The sequence below is a fragment of the Bufo bufo genome, chromosome 3 (genome assembly GCF_905171765.1).
Source record: "Bufo bufo chromosome 3, aBufBuf1.1, whole genome shotgun sequence".
Lineage (NCBI taxonomy): Eukaryota > Metazoa > Chordata > Amphibia > Anura > Bufonidae > Bufo > Bufo bufo.
Window position 1 is genome coordinate 372,391,173 of NC_053391.1, and position 25,341 is coordinate 372,416,513.

General features: G+C 46.6%; 1 protein-coding gene across 2 annotated transcripts in view; it reads left to right on the forward strand.

Annotated features, from left to right (window-relative positions):
• PABPC4 (poly(A) binding protein cytoplasmic 4) overlaps positions 1 to 25,016 on the forward strand; it is a 68,711-nt gene extending 43,695 nt beyond the window's left edge. The window contains exons 12-15 of one of the 2 annotated variants that reach the window (XM_040424653.1): positions 10,663 to 10,756; positions 10,887 to 11,017; positions 15,268 to 15,367; positions 24,710 to 25,016. In XM_040424653.1, coding sequence (XP_040280587.1) covers positions 10,663 to 10,756; positions 10,887 to 11,017; positions 15,268 to 15,354 — 312 coding nt within the window. In that variant the 3' untranslated portion in view covers positions 15,355 to 15,367; positions 24,710 to 25,016. Of the gene's footprint in view, positions 1 to 10,662; positions 10,757 to 10,886; positions 11,018 to 15,267; positions 15,368 to 24,709 lie in introns of those variants that run through there. The other variant, XR_005777591.1, reaches the window with a different exon arrangement.
• Positions 25,017 to 25,341: the final 325 nt, after the last annotated feature.

Here is a 25,341-nt window from a genome sequence, read left to right on the forward strand (position 1 = left end):
CACAAACGCGCGTTTACTATTGCAAAAAACGCGCACAAAAACGCGCGTTAAACGCGCATATCAAATGCGCTCAAGTGTGAACCCAGCCTGAAGGAGCATATCCTAAGTTTCCTTGCATTAGAAGGTTTCCAGTCTGAGTTAAAAAAAAATTGAAGTAATTTATGTTCTCACTGGGACTTGTTTCATAAAATAAAAGCTTTAGATCCACTTTCAAGAAAGAATATGTGGTTCTAAGTCTAAACCTATAGTTTTGCACTAAGACCTGCCCCTTTAACCCCTGCATGCCCCGTGCAGCTAGCACGTGTATAGAAGTCATGGCAGTTCTTTAATCCAAGCGCTGCAAAGCGCTTGAATTAAAGCTTCTGCCCCCTGCACTGCATATGTCAGGGACAGTGCAGAGTCCAGTAATGCCGGCAAGGGACCAATCAGAGTGGTCCCTTGCCGACGATCGCTCCGATTGGTTAGTCTATGCAGACTAACCAATTGGAGCGCAGCAGTGTAAAAATGCCGGCATTAGCTGATCTTTGCCCCCAATCTGTGCCCCCTGCCCCGATCTGAGCCCCCATCTGTCCTCTGTAATGTGTCCCGCCAGCCCCTTCCGTACCCTCTGCACGATCAGCGCCAGCTGCCGATCTGTGCCCCCTGCTTTTAACTTTGCTGGCTGATCTCTGCACTTGCTGGCCCCTGGAATTAACAACACTGGCCCCTAAAACAGTCACCTCATCTCGTAAAAAATGAACCCCTACATAAGAAAATCGCTTAAAAAATAAAAAAAACTATAGCTCTTAGAACATGGAGACACTAAAACATTTTTTTTGTTTCAAAAATGCTATTATTGTGTAAAACCTTAAATAAATAAGAAAGTATACATATTAGGTATCACCACGTCCGTAACAATCTGCTCTATAAAAATTTTATATGACCTAACCCCTCAGGTGAACGCTGTAAAAATACATAAATAAAAACTGTTCCAAAACAACCAATTTTTTGGTCACCTTGCACCATAAAGTGTAATAATGAACGATCAAAAAATCATATGTACCCGAAAATGGTACCAATAAAAACGTCAACTCCTGCACAAGACGAGAAAATGGAGACACAAAAACATAATTTTTATTTCCAAAATGCTTCATTATGTAAAACTGAAACAAACAAAGTAGGCATATTTGATATTATTACGTCCGGAACAACCTGCTCTATAAAAATAGCACATGATCTACCCTGTCAGATAATTGTTGTAAAAAATAAAAACGGTGCCAAAACAGCCATTTTTTGGTGGTCTTGCTTCACAAAAAATGTAATATAGAGCAATTAAAAATCATATGTACCCCAAAATAGTACCAATAAAACTGGCACCTTATCCTCTAGTTTCCAAAATGGGGTCACTTTTTGGGAGTTTCTACTGTAAGGGTGCATCAGGGAGGCTTCAAATGGGACACTGCATCTAAAAACCAGTCCAGCAAAATCTTTCTTCCAAAAACCATATGGCGCTCCTTTTCTTCTGCACCCTGCTGTGTGCCCTTACATCAGTTTACAACCACATGTGGGGTGTTTCTGTAAACCGCAGATTCAGAGTAATAAATGTTGAGTTTTGTTTGTTTGTTAACCCTCAATGTGTTAAAGAATTTTTTTTTTTATTAAAATTGAAAATCTGCCCAAAAAGTGAAATTTAGAAATTTAATCTCCATTTTCCTTTAATTCTTGTGGAACACCTAAAGGGTTAACAAAGTTTGTAAAGTCAGTTTTGAGTAGCTTGAGGGGTGTAGTTTCTACAATGGGGTCATTTATGGGGGTTTCCACTATGTAAGCCCCACAATGTGACTTCAGACCTGAACTGGTCCTTAAAAAGCCGGTTTTGGATTTTTTTTTAAAGATTTTAAGAATTGCTTCTAAAATTCTAAGCCTTCCAACGTCCTAAAAAAATAAAATGACATTTACAAAAGGATGCTAACCTAAAGTAGACATATGGGGAATGTTAAGTAATAAATATTTTATGAGGTATCACTTTCTGTTTTAGAAGGAGAGAAATTTAAATTTAGAAAATTGCTAATTTTTCCCAATTTTTGGTAAATTTGAGATTTTTTCATAAATATATTGACTCAAATTTATGACTACCATGAAGTGTCAATGTGTCACGAGAAAACAATCTCAGAATGGCTTGGATAAGTAAAAGCATTCCAAAGTTATTACCACATAAAGTGACATCTCAGATTTGCAAAATTAGACGTGGTCACAGGGGCATCAATGACCCTTGGTCATGAAAGGGTTAAAGAGGACCTTTTATCCGTTTTGACATAGGCTAATTATGGTATTACCTTGTAGGGCTGCCCCTACTGATGCTATGGGTGTATTTATTTTTTCTCGCACATTCCATTGGGGGACACAGACCATGGGTATAGCCTAGGTCATTACTAGGAGACACTATGCAAATTGAAAAAGAAAGCTCCTCCTCCCTGGGCTTATACCCCCATGTTCCACCGGAAGGACCCCAGTTCTTGCTTAGTGTCGGATAAGGAGGATGACATTCTCTCTACTCCCGTTTATTTATTTTTTTCTGCAGTGGACGCAGGGTCGCAATTCTGCTTCCCTGGTCTCTTGGTGGAGCAAGCGCCGGGCTCGATCTGCAGCTCCGGCGGCCTACCAGATTCGGGGTCACCTTCCTGCCCTCCTCCAGATCACTGCCACTCCTTGTGCCAGCTGACTGAGAGGTGACCTCCGCTGGTGTGGATTTGAGGGCGAAGACTACAGGACGCAGATAAGTACACTGCCTCCCCTGTCTCCCGGTGTGACGCTAGGGCCGCTTGGTTGGGGGTTTGAAGGGGTAGAGGATACCTGTCTGGGGCATCGCTACATAAGCGGCAACTTCCCGGCCTCCCTCGGCGGTGTCTAGGGGGCGGACCCTCCTACCCTTCCGGCAGCCGCGTCTTCTTATTTTCATATTTCCCCCGCGCGCGCGGGTTTCGCGCCTCCTGGCGCGATTTGTGGGCGGCGCTCTGTCTTCTGCTACTTCCGGCTCAGCGCTCTAGGCTGCTCCTGGCTCCACTCTGTCGCGGTTGCGTGCTGCAGGATTACCGCCATCATGCCAAAACATGGGGCCTCACAAAAATCCAAGTCGGATAAGTCTGGGGCTATTAAAGTTTACGGCTTGCCACTTTCTGTCTCTGGGTCCTGTGACTCTTGCCTTGCCTCTGGACAGGATCATCCTCTTCCCCCCCCCCCCCCCCCCCCCCCTCACTCAGCCCAGTCCTCCCTCCGCCCTGCCGGAGCCCGCGGAAGCAGCTTGGGCCTCTGCCATTTCTAGGGCGGCCGCTGACTTAGCCTAAGTCTTTCGGGCCGCCATGGCCTTCATGGAGCGCATGGCGTCTACGGATCCTGCGGCTACCACCATACCGCTTCCCAGTGGTTCCCACAGGGGAGGCTCAACCAAGTTTCAAAAATGCTATTATTGTGTAAAACCTTAAATAAATAAGAAAGTATACATATTAGGTATCACCACGTCCGTAACAATCTGCTCTATAAAAATTTTATATGACCTAACCCCTCAGGTGAACGCTGTAAAAATACATAAATAAAAACTGTTCCAAAACAACCAATTTTTTGGTCACCTTGCACCATAAAGTGTAATAATGAACGATCAAAAAATCATATGTACCCGAAAATGGTACCAATAAAAACGTCAACTCCTGCACAAGACGAGAAAATGGAGACACAAAAACATAATTTTTATTTCCAAAATGCTTCATTATGTAAAACTGAAACAAACAAAGTAGGCATATTTGATATTATTACGTCCGGAACAACCTGCTCTATAAAAATAGCACATGATCTACCCTGTCAGATAATTGTTGTAAAAAATAAAAACGGTGCCAAAACAGCCATTTTTTGGTGGTCTTGCTTCACAAAAAATGTAATATAGAGCAATTAAAAATCATATGTACCCCAAAATAGTACCAATAAAACTGGCACCTTATCCTCTAGTTTCCAAAATGGGGTCACTTTTTGGGAGTTTCTACTGTAAGGGTGCATCAGGGAGGCTTCAAATGGGACACTGCATCTAAAAACCAGTCCAGCAAAATCTTTCTTCCAAAAACCATATGGCGCTCCTTTTCTTCTGCACCCTGCTGTGTGCCCTTACATCAGTTTACAACCACATGTGGGGTGTTTCTGTAAACCGCAGATTCAGAGTAATAAATGTTGAGTTTTGTTTGTTTGTTAACCCTCAATGTGTTAAAGAATTTTTTTTTTTATTAAAATTGAAAATCTGCCCAAAAAGTGAAATTTAGAAATTTAATCTCCATTTTCCTTTAATTCTTGTGGAACACCTAAAGGGTTAACAAAGTTTGTAAAGTCAGTTTTGAGTAGCTTGAGGGGTGTAGTTTCTACAATGGGGTCATTTATGGGGGTTTCCACTATGTAAGCCCCACAATGTGACTTCAGACCTGAACTGGTCCTTAAAAAGCCGGTTTTGGATTTTTTTTTAAAGATTTTAAGAATTGCTTCTAAAATTCTAAGCCTTCCAACGTCCTAAAAAAATAAAATGACATTTACAAAAGGATGCTAACCTAAAGTAGACATATGGGGAATGTTAAGTAATAAATATTTTATGAGGTATCACTTTCTGTTTTAGAAGGAGAGAAATTTAAATTTAGAAAATTGCTAATTTTTCCCAATTTTTGGTAAATTTGAGATTTTTTCATAAATATATTGACTCAAATTTATGACTACCATGAAGTGTCAATGTGTCACGAGAAAACAATCTCAGAATGGCTTGGATAAGTAAAAGCATTCCAAAGTTATTACCACATAAAGTGACATCTCAGATTTGCAAAATTAGACGTGGTCACAGGGGCATCAATGACCCTTGGTCATGAAAGGGTTAAAGAGGACCTTTTATCCGTTTTGACATAGGCTAATTATGGTATTACCTTGTAGGGCTGCCCCTACTGATGCTATGGGTGTATTTATTTTTTCTCGCACATTCCATTGGGGGACACAGACCATGGGTATAGCCTAGGTCATTACTAGGAGACACTATGCAAATTGAAAAAGAAAGCTCCTCCTCCCTGGGCTTATACCCCCATGTTCCACCGGAAGGACCCCAGTTCTTGCTTAGTGTCGGATAAGGAGGATGACATTCTCTCTACTCCCGTTTATTTATTTTTTTCTGCAGTGGACGCAGGGTCGCAATTCTGCTTCCCTGGTCTCTTGGTGGAGCAAGCGCCGGGCTCGATCTGCAGCTCCGGCGGCCTACCAGATTCGGGGTCACCTTCCTGCCCTCCTCCAGATCACTGCCACTCCTTGTGCCAGCTGACTGAGAGGTGACCTCCGCTGGTGTGGATTTGAGGGCGAAGACTACAGGACGCAGATAAGTACACTGCCTCCCCTGTCTCCCGGTGTGACGCTAGGGCCGCTTGGTTGGGGGTTTGAAGGGGTAGAGGATACCTGTCTGGGGCATCGCTACATAAGCGGCAACTTCCCGGCCTCCCTCGGCGGTGTCTAGGGGGCGGACCCTCCTACCCTTCCGGCAGCCGCGTCTTCTTATTTTCATATTTCCCCCGCGCGCGCGGGTTTCGCGCCTCCTGGCGCGATTTGTGGGCGGCGCTCTGTCTTCTGCTACTTCCGGCTCAGCGCTCTAGGCTGCTCCTGGCTCCACTCTGTCGCGGTTGCGTGCTGCAGGATTACCGCCATCATGCCAAAACATGGGGCCTCACAAAAATCCAAGTCGGATAAGTCTGGGGCTATTAAAGTTTACGGCTTGCCACTTTCTGTCTCTGGGTCCTGTGACTCTTGCCTTGCCTCTGGACAGGATCATCCTCTTCCCCCCCCCCCCCCCCCCCCCTCACTCAGCCCAGTCCTCCCTCCGCCCTGCCGGAGCCCGCGGAAGCAGCTTGGGCCTCTGCCATTTCTAGGGCGGCCGCTGACTTAGCCTAAGTCTTTCGGGCCGCCATGGCCTTCATGGAGCGCATGGCGTCTACGGATCCTGCGGCTACCACCATACCGCTTCCCAGTGGTTCCCACAGGGGAGGCTCAACCAAGTGGGTCTGGGTAAAAAAAAAAAGTAAAAATCAAAAAACACATTTATCACTGATTAAAAATGAAAAAAATAAAATTCCCTACACATGTTTGGTATCGCTGCGTCCAAAACGACCTGATCTATAAAACGGTCATGTTACTTTACCCGAACGGTGAACGCCTAAAAAATAAAAAAACTATGATGAAATTGAAATTTTGCCCACCTTACTTCCCAAAAAAAGGTAATAAAAGTGATCAAAAAAGTCGCATGTACGCCAAAATTGTAACAATCAAACCGTCATCTCATACCGCAAAAGAGACCCTACTTAAGATAATCGCCCAAAAACTGAAAAAACTATGGCTCTTAGACTATGGAAACACTAAAACATCATATTTTTTTTGTTTCAAAAATGAAATCATTGTGTAAAACTTACATAAATTTAAAAAAAGTATACATATTAGGTATCGCCGCGTCCGTATCGACCGACTCTATAAAAATATCACATGACCTAACCCCTCAGGTGACCACCGTAAAAATATAAAAATGGTGTAAAAAAAGTGTAACGTCACAAAGTTATACGTCACAAAAAGTGTAATAGCAAGCGATCAAAAAGTCATATGCACATGGCTCTTAGACTATGGAGACACAAACTTTTTTTTTTTTTGTTTTAAAAATGAAATCATTGGGTAAAACTTACATAAATTAAAAAAATTGTATACATATTAGGTATCGCCGTGTCCGTGACAACCTGCTCTATGAAATTACCACATGATCTAACCTGTCAGATGAATGTTGTAAATAACAAAAAAAAACGGTGCTAAAAACGCTATTTCTTGTTACCTTGCCGCACAAAAAGTGTAATATAGAGCAACCAAAAATCATATGTACCCTAAACTAGTACCAACAAAACTGCCACCCTATCCCGTAGTTTCTAAAATGGGGTCACTTTTCTGGAGTTTCTACTCTAGGGGTGCATCAGAGGGGCTTCAAATGGGACATGGTTTAAAAAAAAACAGTCCAGCAAAACCTGCCTTCCAAAAACCGTATGGCATTCCTTTCCTTCTGCGCCCTGCCGTGTGACCGTACAGCATTTTACGATCACATATGGGGTGTTTCTGTAAACTACATAATCAGGGCCATAAATAATGAGTTTTGTTTGGCTGTTAACTAGGGTTGTCCCGATACCGATACTAGTATCGGTATCGGGACCGATTCCGAGTTTTCTCGGCGGTACTCACTGTACTCTTACACCGGGCCCCGCCGCTCACCGAAGTATTTATAAACGTGAATCCTTATCCTGTTGTTAAGTTGAACTAACTCTGCGCTCTCCCATGTTCCCCTGTATCCCCACAGCACTTACTTAAGCTTCCATAGCAGGCAGAGCAGACGGCAGCAGTAACGTCACTCACTGACGTAGAGCGCCTGCTCCGCCCACTTTATGAGTGAAGCAGGCGGAGCAGGCGCGCGACGTCAGTGAGTGACGTTACTGGTGCCGTCCGCTCTGCCTGCTATGGAAGCTTAAGTAAGTGCTGTGGGGATACAGGGGGATACAGGGGAACATGGGAGAGGGCAGCGTTAGTTCAACTTAACAACAGGATAAGGATTCACGTTTATAAATACTTCGGTGAGCGGCGGGGCCCGGTGTATTGGGGGACACTGTTATGAGGGGGATCTGTGGATGACATATAGCAGTGTCATCCACAGATCCTCCCCATAACAGTTCCATCCACAGATCCCCCACCAAATAACAATGCCATCCTCAGATCCCCCCACCCCATAACAATGCCATCCACAGATATCCCACCCCATAGCAGTACCATCCACAGATCCCCATAACAGTGCCATCCACAGATCCCCCATAACAGTGCCATCCACAGATCCCCATAACAGTGCCATCCACAGATCCCCCATAACAGTGCCATCCACAGATCCCCATAACAGTGCCATCCACAGATCCCCCATAACAGCACCATCCACAGATCCCCATAACAGTGCCATCCACAGATCCCCCATAACAGTGCCATCCACAGATCCCCCATAACAGTGCCATCCACAGATCCCCCACATGACAGTGCGTCATCCACAGATCCACAGATCCCCCAAAACGGTCACATGACATTTAAAAAAAGTATCGGTATTCGGTATCGGTGACTACTTGAAAAAAAGTATCGGTACTTGTACTCGGTCCTAAAAAAGTGGTATCGGGACAACCCTACTGTTAACCCTTGCTTTGTAACTGGAAAAAAAATATTAAAATGGAAAATCTGCCAAAAAAGTGAAATTTTGAAATTGTATCTCTATTTTCCATTTAATCTTGTGCAACACCTAAAGGGTTAACGACGTTTGTAAAATCAGTTTTGAATACCTTGAGGGGTGTAGTTTCTTAGATGGGGTCACTTTTATGGAGTTTCTACTCTAGGGGTGCATCAGGGGGCTTCAAATGGGACATGGTGTCAAAAAAAGAGTCCAGCAAAATCTGCCTTCCAAAAACCAAACGGCACACCTTTCACTCTATGCCCCGCTGTGTGGCCGTACAGTAGTTTACGGCCACATATTGGGTGTTTCTGTAAACGGCAGAGTCAGGGCAATAAAGATAGTCTTGTTTGGCTGTTAACCCTTGCTTTGTTAGTGGGAAAAAATAGGTTAAAATGGAAAATTAGGCAAAAAAATGAAATTCTCAAATTTTATCCCCATTTGCCAATAACTCTTGTGCAACACCTAAAGGGTTAACGAAGTTTGTCAAATCAGTTTTGAATACCTTGGGGGGGTGTAGTTTATAGAATGGGGTCATTTTTGGGTGGTTTCTATTATGTAAGCCTCGCAAAGTTACTTCAGAGCTGTAGTGGTCCCTAAAAATTGGGTTTTTGTAAATTTCTGAAAAATTTCAAGATTTGCTTCTAAACTTCTAAGCCTTGTAACATCCCCAAAAAATAAAATATCATTCCCAAAATAATTCAAACATGAAGTAGACATATGGGGAATGTAAAGTCATCACAATTTTTGGGGGTATTACTATGTATTACAGAGATAGAGAAACTGAAACTTTGAAATTTGATAATTTTTCAAAATTTTTGGTAAATTAGGTATTTTTTTTATCTCAGAATGGCCTGGATAAGTCAAAGCGTCTTAAAGTTATCACCACTTAAAGTGACACTGGTCAGATTTGCAAAAAATGGCCTGGTCCTTAAGGTGAAATAAGGCTGTGTCCGATTATAAACCACTATTCATAAATCGATAGTATAAGTAAAGATTAACAACCTTGTAATGTATCTTATTTGAGAAAATGCCTATTCACATATGAGGCTCCTTTCCTCCCCCACTCCGTGAATTCACTAATCAAATCTCGAGTTAGCTTTTCAGCTTCACTGAGAGATCAGGTTACATGATACCCATAGAAATCTATGGAGAGAGGAAGGAAGGGGCAGGAGACTAACTGCTAATCATGACTCTCAAACACATAACACGGGAAATTCTGTTCCTCTGACACTTGTAGCACAATCTCAGAAGCAGCAGCATGGGAGAACGTTACACTGCTACACTGAGCAGTATAGCTGTGAATCCAGCACTGGAGTGATATGTGAAGCCTACTAGAGCCTCGCAGCGTCTGTATATCTCACTCCTTTGGTCTTGTTCTGCAGCAACTCCTCCCTAGACTTCTATGAGTAGCATGAAACCTGATCACTCAGTGAAGCTGAAAAAATGTGCGTTTTTTCTTAGCAATCTATTACAAAGTTTGTTAACTTCACTTGTGCTACTAATTAATGGAAAGTTGTTTATAATATAAGGTATACTTTGAGTGTTTTTACATATTGCTCTATGGAGGGAAAAAATAGCTACTCTTTAAAATGTCTCAGAAATTGCGGCATTGAATTAAATAAAAAATATGAAATCTCTTGACTGCAGTTACTTAGGGCCACATTTATTAAGCCCTAAGCTGTCGGTGATTCCACCAAAGTTATGAAGAGGTACTGGCATCTTAATAACTTCAGTGGATCCTCCTCCAGTTCCAAATGTAAGACCGCTTCCTACCTAAGACAGCTACAGCTAGCTTTGTGTAAACCTCTGAACTATTAAAATATTCTGTTATCTTGCACAGTAAAGAAAAAATTTCAAAATTGCCGTTTTTGGTCATCTCCCGCCATAGAATTTATCAAAAAGTTGTATGCATCCCAAAATGGTGCTGATCAAAACTAAGTATTATCCAAATTTATGAAAATCTGTTGTTTTATTATTATACTGACCCAAAGTATAAGGTTGTCATGTCCATTTTTTTTTTTGGAGCATTCTGAATGCTGTATGAACTGAACCCTAAAAACCGTGACAGAATTGCATTGGCTCTTAGAAGGTGAAGAAGAAAAAATTAAAACAGCGTAAAGGGGTTAAGTCTATAATAGTATAGGGTCAGTTTATACATGTTACAGAAAAGATCTTAAGATTTCCAGGTGACCCCTCTGTCCTATATCTTCTGATTGCTTTAAAGTGAGAAGACCTATACGTCATATAATGGATCTGCACTGTGTGGTATCCAGTCAGTTGTAGAGGGATATATAGGAGTTTGAATGTGCGCTCTCCAAATACAAAATGCGTTACACTGCTGCATAGCTTAGAACACATTCATGTGCTCAGTAGTGAAGTAATATCCTTTTCAGAACCCCCAGCCTGCTGTCCATGTACAGGGACAGGAGCCACTCACAGCTTCAATGCTGGCCGCTGCCCCTCCCCAAGAACAGAAACAAATGTTGGGTGAGTCAGCTGTGTGTAGCTTGTATATGTGTTGTTTTTTGGAGTGTTTTTTTTTTTTTTTTGCATGGCTCAGATGTTATTAATGGCAATATAGAAAATGTATGTTAATTTATTATTCTGTTTCTTATAGGAGAACGTCTCTTTCCTCTTATCCAAGCCATGCACCCCTCACTAGCGGGTAAAATAACAGGAATGCTGCTAGAAATTGATAACTCAGAGCTTCTACACATGTTGGAATCCCCAGAGTCTCTGCGCTCCAAGGTAAATATCATCTTAATTTGCTGCATTAAAATCAAATTTTTAGCTACGATTTTAATTAAAACTTGAGCTTGTAGATATGTTAGAGGGGTATTCTGGTAGGTAAAAGTTATCACTTTCAGATCAGTGGGGGTCATAACACCGATCACAAGAACGGGGGCCCCGTACCCCCTGAAGGCCCCTTGCTGCTCCCCTAAAATGACCGCATATGCACGCGGCCGCTCCATTTATTTCTATGGGAGTTCTAGAGATTGCAGAGTACAGCGCTTGGCCATCTCCATAACTCCCATAGAAATTAAGAGAGCGGCTGCGCACATGTGTGACTGGCAACTCCAGTCATTCTAAGGGAGCAGCAAGGGGCCTGCAGGGGTTACGTTCTCGTGATCGATGGGAGTCCTAGCGGTAGGACACCCACTGATCTGATAGTTACTCCCTATCCTGTAACGTAAACCCCTTAAAGGTTTCTACATAATTATGGCACAAACTGTTTCATTAACAAAGGAGTTTTCACCAACTAAAAATCTGAAAAGCAATGGTGTAGTCCAGTGGTGGGCAAACTTTTTTGTCAACTGAGCCAAATATCGCCAAAACCACAATTGAAATTTCTTTCGAGAGCCACATTTTTAAAACCTAAAATATTGCGTCAACAGTACCAGTGAGGACTATTAGGGCTCATGCACACGACCGTGTGCCCGCCGTTGCCATATTGCAGGCCGCATACGGCGGGTCCGCAATATACGGGCACTGGCTGTGTGCAGCCCGCATCAAGGACCCATTCACTTCAATATGATATTGATATGATATGAGTGCTACAGAGTGCTTCCGTGGTGCTTCCGCATGCAGTACTTTTTTTGCGGTGCGGGGGCACAGCCAGAAGCACCACGGAAGCACACTGTAGCACTCATATCCCGGATCCTGGACCCATTGAAGTGAATGCGTCCATGATGCGGGCTGCACACGGCCGTGTGCAGCCCGCATCATGGACCCATTCACTTCAGCATGCGCTACTTTTTTGCGCTGCTGGCAGTCGGATGCGGATCACGAACCCCATTCAATTGAATGGGTCCGCGATCCTCATGCAGCTGCCCCATGGTCTGTGTCCGTGCATTGCGGACCACTATTGCGGACCCTTACATTCGTGGGCATGAGCCCAGAGTGTGTTTTTACATACTTTTATATGTACTTTCTTTTATTTGGATCTTGATTATTATTTCATTTTATCTTTATCATTTTTTACTTTTATTAAACTTGTCTGCAGATGTGGATGACGCACTTATGGGGGATATCTGTGGATGACGCACTTATGGGGGATATCTGTGGATGACGCACTTATGGGGGATATCTGTGGATGACGCACTTATGGGGGATATCTGTGGATGACGCACTTATGGGGGATATCTGTGGATGACGCACTTATGGGGGATATCTGTGGATGACGCACTTATGGGGGATATCTGTGGATGACGCACTTATGGGGGATATCTGTGGATGACGCACTTATGGGGGATATCTGTGGATGACGCACTCATGGGGGATATCTGTGGATGACGCACTCATGGGGGATATCTGTGGATGACGCACTCATGGGGGATATCTGTGGATGACGCACTCATGGGGGATATCTGTGGATGATGCACTTATGGGGGATATCTGTGGAGGGCACTTATGGGGGATATCTGTGGATGACATATAGCATCTTATGCTATATATGTGCCCTCCACAGATATCCCCCATAAGCGCCCTCCACAGATATCCCCCATAAGCGCCCTCCACAGATATCCCCCATAAGCGCCCTCCACAGATATCCCCCATAAGCGCCCTCCACAGATATCCCCCATAAGTGCCCTCCACAGATATCCCCCATAAGTGCCCTCCACAGATATCCCCCATAAGTGCCCTCCACAGATATCCCCCATAAGTGCCCTCCACAGATATCCCCCATAAGTGCCCTCCACAGATATCCCCCATAAGTGCCCTCCACAGATATCCCCCATAAGTGCCCTCCACAGATATCCCCCATAAGTGCCCTCCACAGATATCCCCCATAAGTGCCCTCCACAGATATCCCCCATAAGTGCCCTCCACAGATATCCCCCATAAGTGCCCTCCACAGATATCCCCCATAAGTGCCCTCCACAGATATCCCCCATAAGTGCCCTCCACAGATATCCCCCATAAGTGCCCTCCACAGATATCCCCCATAAGTGCCCTCCACAGATATCCCCCATAAGTGCCCTCCACAGATATCCCCCATAAGTGCCCTCCACAGATATCCCCCATAAGTGCCCTCCACAGATATCCCCCATAAGTGCCCTCCACAGATATCCCCCATAAGTGCCCTCCACAGATATCCCCCATAAGTGCCCTCCACAGATATCCCCCATAAGTGCCCTCCACAGATATCCCCCATAAGTGCCCTCCACAGATATCCCCCATAAGTGCCCTCCACAGATATCCCCCATAAGTGCCCTCCACAGATATCCCCCATAAGTGCCCTCCACAGATATCCCCCATAAGTGCCCTCCACAGATATCCCCCATAAGTGCCCTCCACAGATATCCCCCATAAGTGCCCTCCACAGATATCCCCCATAAGTGCCCTCCACAGATATCCCCCCATAAGTGCCCTCCACAGATATCCCCCATAAGTGCCCTCCACAGATATCCCCCCATAAGTGCCCTCCACAGATATCCCCCATAAGTGCCCTCCACAGATATCCCCCATAAGTGCCCTCCACAGATATCCCCCATAAGTGCCCTCCACAGATATCCCCCATAAGTGCCCTCCACAGATATCCCCCATAAGTGCCCTCCACAGATATCCCCCATAAGTGCCCTCCACAGATATCCCCCATAAGTGCCCTCCACAGATATCCCCCATAAGTGCCCTCCACAGATATCCCCCATAAGTGCCCTCCACAGATATCCCCCATAAGTGCCCTCCACAGATATCCCCCATAAGTGCCCTCCACAGATATCCCCCATAAGTGCCCTCCACAGATAGCCCCCATAAGTGCCCTCCACAGATATCCCCCATAAGTGCCCTCCACAGATATCCCCCATAAGTGCCCTCCACAGATATCCCCCATAAGTGCCCTCCACAGATATCCCCCATAAGTGCCCTCCACAGATATCCCCCATAAGTGCCCTCCACAGATATCCCCCATAAGTGCCCTCCACAGATATCCCCCATAAGTGCCCTCCACAGATATCCCCCATAAGTGCCCTCCACAGATATCCCCCATAAGTGCCCTCCACAGATATCCCCCATAAGTGCCCTCCACAGATATCCCCCATAAGTGCCCTCCACAGATATCCCCCATAAGTGCCCTCCACAGATATCCCCCATAAGTGCCCTCCACAGATATCCCCCATAAGTGCCCTCCACAGATATCCCCCATAAGTGCCCTCCACAGATATCCCCCATAAGTGCCCTCCACAGATATCCCCCATAAGTGCCCTCCACAGATATCCCCCATAAGTGCCCTCCACAGATATCCCCCATAAGTGCCCTCCACAGATATCCCCCATAAGTGCCCTCCACAGATATCCCCCATAAGTGCCCTCCACAGATATCCCCCATAAGTGCCCTCCACAGATATCCCCCATAAGTGCCCTCCACAGATATCCCCCATAAGTGCCCTCCACAGATATCCCCCATAAGTGCCCTCCACAGATATCCCCCATAAGTGCCCTCCACAGATATCCCCCATAAGTGCCCTCCACAGATATCCCCCATAAGTGCCCTCCACAGATATCCCCCATAAGTGCCCTCCACAGATATCCCCCATAAGTGCCCTCCAGTAAGTAAAGTAATGTATTAGTGGGGGGAAGGGAGGAGGCAGGGACACTTGCTGCGGGGCCGATGCAGTGCCCGGCGCTGTGCACACACCGGGGGCAGCTCCTACCTTTCTGCCTCTTCACCACTCCTCACATGGCCGGTGTTCTGCCGAAAGTCCGCCGCTGCCCGCCCTTCTGCTGCTGTGCGCAGCGTGACATCTCACCCTCCGTCATGCGCCTCCTGCCCCGCCTGCCTGCTTCATTCATAAAGTGGAAGGAGCAGACAGACGGGGCAGGAGGCGCATGATGGACATTTTGCAAGCAGCTTGAGCGGCGCAATATGGCTGCACGGCCGCCCACCTGCCAGCCCGCACCAAAGAGCCGCATTCAAGGATCTAAAGAGCCGCACTTTGCCGACCACTGGTGTAGTCCATCACAGATAAGATTACCACTCTGAAAATCGTTTTCCCATAGGTTGAAGAGGCTGTTGCAGTTTTACAAGCTCACCAAGCTAAGAAAGACGCTGCTCAGAAGGTGGTGATCGTTGCTGCTACCTCTTGAACCAGGGTAACCTGTAAGTATTTGATATTGGCTATAGTAAACAATGTGCTTTTTAGATGTACTCATTTAAAGGGAATCTGTCAGCTCCAAAACACCCCAAAATACAGTAAGGGCTCACACTACCGAGTTTTCTGTCTGGATGCGGTGTGTTTCATGCATCATCTCTGCATTCAGGAAAAATTGCAGCATGTTCTATATTTTGCGGTTTTTCACGCACATAGAAGTGAATGGGGCTTGCAATCTGGATGCAATGGGTTTTTCACTGATAGTTGCTAGGAGATGTAGATTGTTCTTTAGTTTTTCTTCACATGCATGAAAGACTCATCAAAACTGATTGTGTAGCCATGGAAAAAACGCGCACACTGAATGCAATCTCAGACAAAACTGATTGAACTTGCATGCAAAACCATCATTTTTTTCCGGAACAGATCCTGACACAATCCGTATCACTCATGTGAAAGAGGCCTTAACAGTGTGGCGCTGTAGCCAATAATTTAATTTCTCGTGCATGGCATTGGGGGACACAGCACCATGGGTATATGTCCAACTACCACTAGGAGGCGACACTAGACATAAAAAAGTGTTGGCTCCTCCCCGTTGGGCTATACCCTCTCCACAGACACTAGGCAGCTCAGTCTTGTTCTAGTGTCCATAGGAGGCAGACCTGACCTGCTTTTTTGTGCAGGTCATCCTGCTACTTTTTTATTTTATTTTTTCTTCAATCATTTTTTTCTTTTTCTGCAGGTTTCGGCCTGCGGCAGGGGTGGCTCCATCGTGTTCCACTTTAGTTGCCCCCCTGCGGGGCGCGTACTCAGGTACCTGGCAGCCACCCAGTCCCCACTTGTAACTGCTTCCGCAGTGGAATTCCGGTAGACCCACGGCTCCCGTGTTGAGTCCGCCGAGGGGGTGGTCATTGCTGCGCCTGAAGACATCGGAAGGTAAGTAGAGATCCGGATCCATTGTGGGGGCCCTGTAGTCCCCTTCTCCCTCCCTCCTTCCCCACTCCCCCCCTTGGCCTCTTAGGGTCTGGGGCACTTTGCTGGGTGGTCCACCCACTTTATCTCCCCTATCCCCATGAAGGGGGGGTTATTTGGGGGCCAAAATACCTGCAGAGAGGCCCATGTCTCTTCTGGGTCCGGCACTTTCACAGAAGCCGCAGCATTAATGGGGGTCATTTTCGGGTGTTTTTCCTGAGGGCTTCCTCAATTCCCCCCGGCCCTGTGTTCCTCCCGGCTTCAGGACGCCCCCGCGATCGCAAGCGTCCGTTCCGGCGGCACTTCCCTAATCTAGGCCTCGGCTTTTCGGCCGACTAGGCCGCAGGTCACGTGGGGCGGAGCCTTCTCTCCGCCCACTCCTGGTTTCCCGGGCTCTCTCATTCTCCCTCCCTCCGTGGGAGGAGCCTGGGAGGGGCCTCTGCTCCTTGCCCAATCCAGCGTCACGTGGGGCGGAGCCTTCTCTCCGCCCACTCCTGGCTTCCCGGGCTCTCTCATTCTCCCTCCCTCCGTGGGAGGGGCCTCTGCTCCTTACCCAATCCAGCTCCAGCTGCCCTGGAGAATGGGCGGTTCTTCCTCCGGCTGCCGGCTTCTTTCTCTTCACCGGGTCCATCTTCTCCTGCATGGGGCGCGCTGACACAGCTCCTGGGGTCGGGTAGGCAGCCTCTGGCTGATTTGCTCTGCAGGCTCCCCCCCCCCCTCTCCTTCCTCTCAATTGCTGCATTCTCCTGCAGCCCTGCCACCTGATCTATTGCTGCTGCACCTCTTGGAACAGTGGCTCCGGGGACAGTTAGGTCAGCCCTGCTGCTCTATGAGGGCTTCCTCTCCCAGCCTCCTCATCAGATCGCCACGTATTTCACGTGCGTCCGTTGTCTTACGGAGGTTTCCATGTGGTCGCCTTGTCGTCGTCCCCCCCTTTTCCACCCTTTTGTGTAGGTCCCCCCTGAATGGGCTCCCTCCTTGTCGAACCATGGTAACCTGGCCTGGCTCGCCCAATCCCCGGCGGAGTCGCTGGAGCGCTTCCCACAAATTGCGGTCTCCTCTCCCCCCTAGGCTCACGTCGATACAGGGTCACGCAAGGAGTAGCCCACGGACCAACCTCTGGTGGTCTTAACTAGCTTCCACCCCTCCTCGGCATCCTTGGGTCTCCCCAGGACAGGCCTGAGGCTGGTGACGAAGCCTTCTCTGTCAGTTGCCTCTGGGGACACCTCTGCACCGATTCTCTCGGAACAGAGCATCAGGCGGTCTTCCACCATACAGAAGCCCTCTGTGAGGTCAAGACAAACGTGCACGGAGGAACCTACCCTACCCAGGTTTCGGTGTCCCTCTAGTGGACTTTCGGATGGCGCTCTCCTACCTGCACAGGTAATTACCGCACTGGTAAGCCAGCCGTCTCTGTGCTTAGCAACTGGGACACCTACGTGGTACGTGCGCCCTCGTAGGCTGTACACGACAGACCTTCCTGGTTCCCCTCACCAGGGGCTATGTTCCAGGCAAGCTGATAATTCAGGCAAACGCCTCTTGTAGGGTTGGTAACCCTCCTCGGCCTCTAAAGGTTCTTTTGTAGTAGCCTGTATCAAAGAATACAGGCCTGTTTTTGTTGCCGTGGCGATTAGTTCCTACACTTACTCCAGATGCTGTAGCCATTACCCCTGGTTGGCTCTATGGTGTTCCACGTGGCACTATTTCCCCCTGCCGGGTGAGATATACAGGCCGCCTTCAATTGCCGTTGCAATTGCCCCTGTCTGTTTCCAGCCACCTTGCTCCCTTCATAGGTAGAGTTCCTACACCATCTCCTGATGCTGTAGCCAATACCCCTGGCGGGCTCTATTGTGTTCCATGCGGCAACATTTCTCCCTACGGGCGAGATGTAGAGGCCACTTTCAATTGCCACAGAATTGCCCCTCTCTGTGTCTAGTGGGCACCAAGTTGCCACCTTGATCCCTTCATAGGTAGAGTACCTGCACCATCTCCGGATGCTGTAGCCGTTACTCCTGTCTGGCTTTATGGTTTACCATGTGGCATTTTCTCTCCCTTACCGGACGAGATATTGAGGCCTCCTCCAATTGCCGTGGCCATTGCACCTACCTCATCATAGTGTGCACCAAACAGCCATCTTACTCTCTTCTTAGGTAGATTTCTGCAACCGTTACACCTGTCTGGCTCTATGGAGTACTTTGCGGCCCTGTTTCCCTCTGGTGAAATAGAGGGCCTCCTTCAGTTGCCATTGCACTTACTTAATTGTGGTGTGCACCTGTCGTTCTTTGTGGTACCGTGTGGCCATATTTTCCCCCTCCCGAGCGGAATATAGGTAGCATTGCTAACGCGGTAGCCGCTGGACTTCTCTGGTCCTAGGGGGCACCATGCGGCCACATTTCTCTAATCTTAAATCTAGTACTTCTACCATCTCCAGATGCTGTACCCATTGCACCTGTCTGGTTGTATCTCTGCACTACACAGCCGTATTGCTACTTTACCAGGTTGTAGACCTGTACCCTCCAAATGCGGTTGCATTTCCGGATGCTGTGGCTTTGTTTCCACTCTCCTTAGTGTGCAACATGCTGCCACTTTAGCTCGGTTTTAGGCGTGTATTTTTAGCCCACGTGCTGGGCCCTAGGGTGCAATCTGTGGCCCATACAGTTTCTGTATTACGGGGTGCTTCCTTCCCTGGACTCTATTCTATACTCCAGACATCTACTGTCGTACTCTATGGTCTTCTTGTGTTTTCTCATGGCACTGTCTACAACAGGCCATCCTGGTTCAGCATATGCACGGTAACCATATCTGGCAGGGGTGGGCCAGCCCAACCCCCACCGCCACCTTGTCGGTCTACTGCTACTTCTGGTGTACCCAGTATATGGCTGATCTGTTCTGATCTGGTGGGTGGTTCACATACAACCACGCTCCCTACACCATGGCCAGGTGGTTGTTGGCTTTCGTGCTAGGGTTGCTCTTGCCATCCCTATAAGGTACTTCTGTCCGCGGCACTCCGAGTTACCCCATATCATAAGGAGTACCCGCGTTGTTTTCTGTTACAGGGCGGACCACTCCTGGTGGAGTACAGTCATCTCCACTGGATCTTCTACCTTGTTGGGGTACGAGCTTGGTGAGCTCCGGCCGCTGCAGCGGTTTTCGGCCATTACTGGATGTCCTCCGCCACACGGAATCCTTCTGGGGTCACCGTTTTTTCCTCGTTGGACGTCTTTCCTAATGGTCAGGGACGGAAACACTGAGCGCCACACACCTGCCTGGTAGGTGAATTTTCTGCTGATTGCTCTGGCATCGGACAGGGTCCCGTAGTTCCTTCTGGGTCCGGGTGTTCCCGTATATTCTCTGCTTAGTTGTACTATTTGACAGAGGGCAGTTTCCTTGGACCTTGCTATTGTCTGCGCCTGTCTGGTACTTTCTCCCCCTGGGAGTCTTCTGTGTGTCGGTCGCAGCTGGTTTCTACATTTCGTGTAGTCACTCCCAGTTTCTTTATAACGACTTCGCCATTCCTTGCGTATGGGTGTTTGTCGTTTTTGTGGTACAACCCAAGCCGCTGTACTTGTCCACTTGTCCTCTCCGGGACAATGTATATAGATTGCTAGCCACTATTCTTAGAATGGTTAGTTGTCCATGACCAATCCCTTCCCATGTAGCGGTTCTCTTAATTTTTTCTTGGTTATTCTACCTTTCGTTGGCCTCTGGTGGTTCAGTTCCTGGTTCCTTGTGAGCCCATACCGGGTACTCCTTTCTGGAGTCCCTGTCCCCGTTCATGGACCACGCAGATTCTGTATGATAATCGTTGTTTGTAGAATCTTCCTCCTTAGATTGTTGGGAGTACTCTCCTTCTCCTCCCATGCCTCTCAGTCCAGTGTGTCCCTGCTGAGATTTCCTGGGCCTGATACTCCATTTGGCCGGAGTTTCTCCGGTCTTGCGCTTTTCAGCGATATTTTGTTTTCAGAGGCTCGTTCCTCGTCTCCTGGTTGTGGGATGCAGGTCTTATCTTATCTTTTTTCCTGGCCTTTACTTGCAACCCCCTCCCTTTCCAAGGGTTGGCGGTTTCCCTTGGCGCCTTTGGGGTTTCAACCTTTCAATAGGGCGCTTAACTTCATCACCTGCCTTGCGGTGGGGGAGTCCTGCTCACTTCATTGTGAGCCTTGCTATGGCTTCTCTCACTCCAGGGTGTCCCTGCTGAGATTTCCGGGGCCTGCATCTGGTCCCCATTTTTCCCTGATACTTCTTTTGGCCAGAGTTTCTCCGGTCTTGCGCTTCTCAGCGATATTTGGTTTTCAGGGGCTCGTTCCTCGTCTCCTGATTTTGTGATGCCGGCCTCATCTTTTCTCTTTTCCTGGCATTTACTTACAACCCCTTCCCTTTAAAAGGGTTGTCGGTTTCCGTTATCGTCTTTGGGGTTTTTTCCTTTCAATAGGGCGCTTATCTTCATCACCTGTTTTGCGCTGAGGGGAGGCCTGCTCCCTTCTCATGTGAGCCTTGCTATGGCTTCCCTCACTCGTATGGCCTTCAATGAGTCCATGTTCCCTTGTTCCCCTGGCCTGTCAGGGTTTGACTTCAGGGTGTTTGTGCTTTTGCCTGAGTCAATTAGAATGTTGGGTAGCTCCACTACGTGGTGCTGTCCTACTTTCTCTCTCCAGCCTTTGGTGGAGCTCGGTGTTTCCCTTTTGCCGCCTTCTTGCATTTGGGTCCTTCTCCCAGGCATTTGTCCTGGAGTGCGGACAATCTTCGCTGTTGCTTCATTGGGGTTTCTACCTTATTATGAGGCTTCTTGCCTATTCTGTGCTTTCCCCCTGGTCACGTGGTTCTCCCGCACCTGTATGCCCAACCGGTGGCATGGCTGTCCTTTTCCCACCCTCGGGGACTGCTTTGGGACGTCCCATGGTGCTGTGTCCCCCAATGCCATGCACGAGAAAATTGGATTTTTTGTACTCACCGTAAAATCCTTTTCTCGTAGTAGGCATTGGGGGACACAGATCCCACCCTATGTTGTTTTACTTCCGCTTCTCCGGGCTGGTCTCTTGATCTTACCCGGTACGGGAGTTGTTGGTTCCTTGCCTTCTCTCTCCTACTGCTTTTGGTACAAACTGAGCTGCCTAGTGTCTGTGGAGAGGGTATAGCCCAACGGGGAGGAGCCAACACTTTTTTATGTCTAGTGTCGCCTCCTAGTGGTAGTTGGACATATACCCATGGTGCTGTGTCCCCCAATGCCTACTACGAGAAAAGGATTTTACGGTGAGTACAAAAAATCCAATTTTGGCCCTTATTAATATGATCTTTGATATTCTGAGCCATTTTCTAGATTTTATAAGTTATGCTGTCCACACGGAGGTGCTGTCCACACGGAGGTCCTGTCCATAAAATGGCTGCCGTCCGCGCGTGCACTGTCGGGAGTTTAGTGCAGTGTGTGTGAGTGGAGACGGCTAAGTGATGTCTGTCATATGACCCTCCATCAGCAGCCATCTTATGGACAGTTCCTCTGTGCGGACAGCACAGATGATTTACCTAACAAGTGAGCATGGCTTTTGCACAGAATATGAAGAAAGGCTTTATTAAGTCCACGTAGTCCTCTTACATACAGGTTGGTCAACAGTAGGCAGAAATGGGCAGACCCCTTTAATTGTCTCTCTGGAAAACCCCTTTAACCCTTTTACGACCGCCCCACGTAAAAATACATTGGCGGTCGAGCATTTAAAAATACAGAAGGCTAATAATAGTCTTCGACTGGCAGTAATGCCGGTCGCAGATTGTTAATCCTTCAGATGCCATGGTCAAACGGCATCTCAACGCAGTAAAACCCCGGAAGAGCGAGGAGTGGGGGAGCCAGATGCACTGTGCAGCAGCCCATGTCCTCTTGTGTGACAGGAGGCAGCTGTACATTAGTTCCTATGGAGCTCCTGCCTGTGGCAGGGCTCCATATGAACACAGTATAATCCCCATAGACTCCAATGGTGATGCATTGGAGTCTATGAAAGAAGCAATCTAATGATATATTCATCATGGGCATCGCTGCGTGCAAAAACGTCCATACTTTTAAAATATAAAAATATTTATCTTGTACGGAAAACGACAAATAGAAAAAAAAAAAGTCAAAATGGCAGATAGTGATCAAAAATTCGTACTTACCCCCAAATTAATAAAAAGTACAGCTCGCCCTCAAGAAAATAAGCCTCCACACAGCTCTGTACACATAACTGGCAACTAAAAGAAAAACATTTATTTTTTTCAGAGCTTTAATTTTTTTTCTGTATAAAAATGCAAGAACAAACCTGGGAACCCTGGCTAACTTTCGCTAGTGACCCAGATGCACAACAACAATTCTTAACAGACTAAATCGGAGATTAAGCTCCTCCACTCTCCTGAGTGACCACCCTGCGCATCCCTCCTACTCTTACCTTTTAGTTTCTTTTCTTTTGATCTCCCTCAATCCTTCTATCTTTGAGAGCATTTTATTCCTGGAATCGTTCATGCTTTGCATCGTATAACCTTGCATATTTGTATTTTATGTTTCGACCACATTGCCTTAAACCCGTTCTACCCCTGCGTCTTATCGCCGACCTCTTTAGACACATCTCTGTGAATTTGTATAGAGCTGTTTCTCTAGTTAGATGTAGATTTGGTTTTGTATGTTATTACTTGCAATTACTAGGATGAACACTTGATTTAAACCTGGTGTATCATATAATTAAGAAGAAAGAAAACTTCTGTACAAGTGAGATGTTAATCTGTTGAACACTGTTCTGAAAGAATGAAAATAAATAAAGAATTAAAGGGAATCTGTCACTAGCAATTTACCCAATTTTTTTTTCATGAATCCATGTTTAACAGACTTCCTTTTTTCAATCTGTCTTGTTCTTTTCATTGTGAGTCTTGTCATTTCTTCAAAAAATCGATTCTTATGATATGTAAATGACGCTGTAAGGAGCCCAGAGGGGCGTTCTTCTTTCTCCACGGTGCCCAGGAACGCCCCTCAGAAGTGCCGTGCCCGGCTAAATTTGAAAATTAATAACGCCTCCAAGTTCATCTAAATTGCCTCCCAGAGGCGCGGCTAAGTGCTCAAACCCCCCCCCCCCCTCCTCAGCGCAGCGCTTTGCAGCAAACACCCTGATCCTCCTCTCGCCGGCATCCCAAATCCCACGCAGGCGCAGTGCCGTCATCTTATCATAGTGCAGGCAATCGCCGGCACTGCGCCTGCGCGGGATTTGGGATGCCGGCGACAGGAGGATCGGGGTGTTTGCCGCAGAGCGCGGCGCTGAGGGGGGGGGGTGTTGAGCACTTAGCCACGCCTCTGGGAGGCGATTTAGATGAACTTGGAGGCGTTATTAATTTTCAAATTTAGCCGGGCACGGCACTTCTGAGGGGCGTTCCTGGGCACCGTGGAGAAAGAAGAACGCCCCTCTGGGCTCCTTACAGCGTCATTTACATATCATAAGAATCGATTTTTTGAAGAAATGACAAGACTCACAATGAAAAGAACAAGACAGATGGAAAAAGGGTACTCTGTTAAACATGGATTCATGAAAAAAAAAAAATTGGTAATTTGCTAGTGACAGATTCCCTTTAATAAAAAAAAAAGAAATGCAAGAACAAATATAATTTCCCGCTTCCCACCACATTGTATGCAACTGTAAATAGTGCCATTAGAAAGTACAACAAGCCCTCATATGGCTACGTAAATGAAAAAATAAAAAAGTTATGGCTTTGGGAGGGATGGGAGTAAAAATCGAAAAAACGGAAAATCGCCCGATCTTGAAAGGGCTAATTTACATTGCATATCATTTTACAATTACATAGATTTATTGTACAGCTTAGACATTCAGAGCATATTAGGAAAGCTACAACAGAAAATTGTATTCCCCCACTCCTGCTTTCCTCTTTGAGAGGTGGACCTTACATGCAACCACCTTCCATCTATTTGAACTACCTGGATATGAAGTTGCAGCATTTTAACCTAATATGGTATTTATTTATTTTTTTTATTAAGGATTAGAGGTGAGCGAATTGTTTAATCAAAACAGACTTCTTGAGCAGTGAGGGGCTGTCCGGACATCCTGCCCCTGTCAATCTCACTCCTGCATCGTTGTTTCAGGTAGCAGAGTAAGTGCAGAGGCTCTGCTACTAGCGGAGCAGCGCAGATGCCAACTGTGCATGTGCTACTACACTTCTGCATACCCAGCACAGGAGATATGTCTGACCCTGTCAATCAAGGGAGAGGGGAGCGCCCGTCACTGCTCAAGAAGTCAGTTTTGATAAATGATTAAATTTGTACGAATCGATTCGCTCATCTCCTTTAGGGAGCCATTCAAAATAGAGAGAAAAAAGCCTGTATTTTGACCCCTTCCTTATGCCTTGTTTAATAATTGCAGGAAGTAAAGAAGCCAAATAATCCCAGAATGTGTGAGTTTGAAAAGTGGCTGCCAAGAATCTAGTCTCGTCCACGTGCTGCTTATCTTGAGAGATGCCATCTGTTTGTCAAATATGGAGTCTATGCACTACGTCGCTTTATCGCTCTTAGGATGAGAAGTTGTATCTTGAGTGCACATCTCCAGGATCCTCCTGCAGAACTTTTCCCCATAATTGCAAAGGATTTTTATTTTTTGCAGTTTGTTTGAAGAAATTTGAATGAGATCTAAACTGTTTTCTCTATGAAATAATAAAAGGGTGTAAGTCCGATGACATTGAGTTTGATTTGTGTGGATAGTATATCTTGTTTTTTTTGTTTTTCATCCCCCTTTGTGTCAAGGAGCCTGATAGCATGAGCAGTATAGCTCCAAACAGCATTTGCATCCATAAAAATAGTATTGGAATTTACTTCTGTGTTTTCATGACACGTCTTTCCAAAGTGATAACCCATACAGGCATGTCTACCCAGATTTCTGCAGACTCTGAATGCTTTAGTATTCTCAATTCTCATGCACTTATAGCCTGCATTAGCCCATCCTACTGCAGCTAACTGAAAGTGGAAAGCGTTAAAACATAACTTTTAATAGTGCTTTAA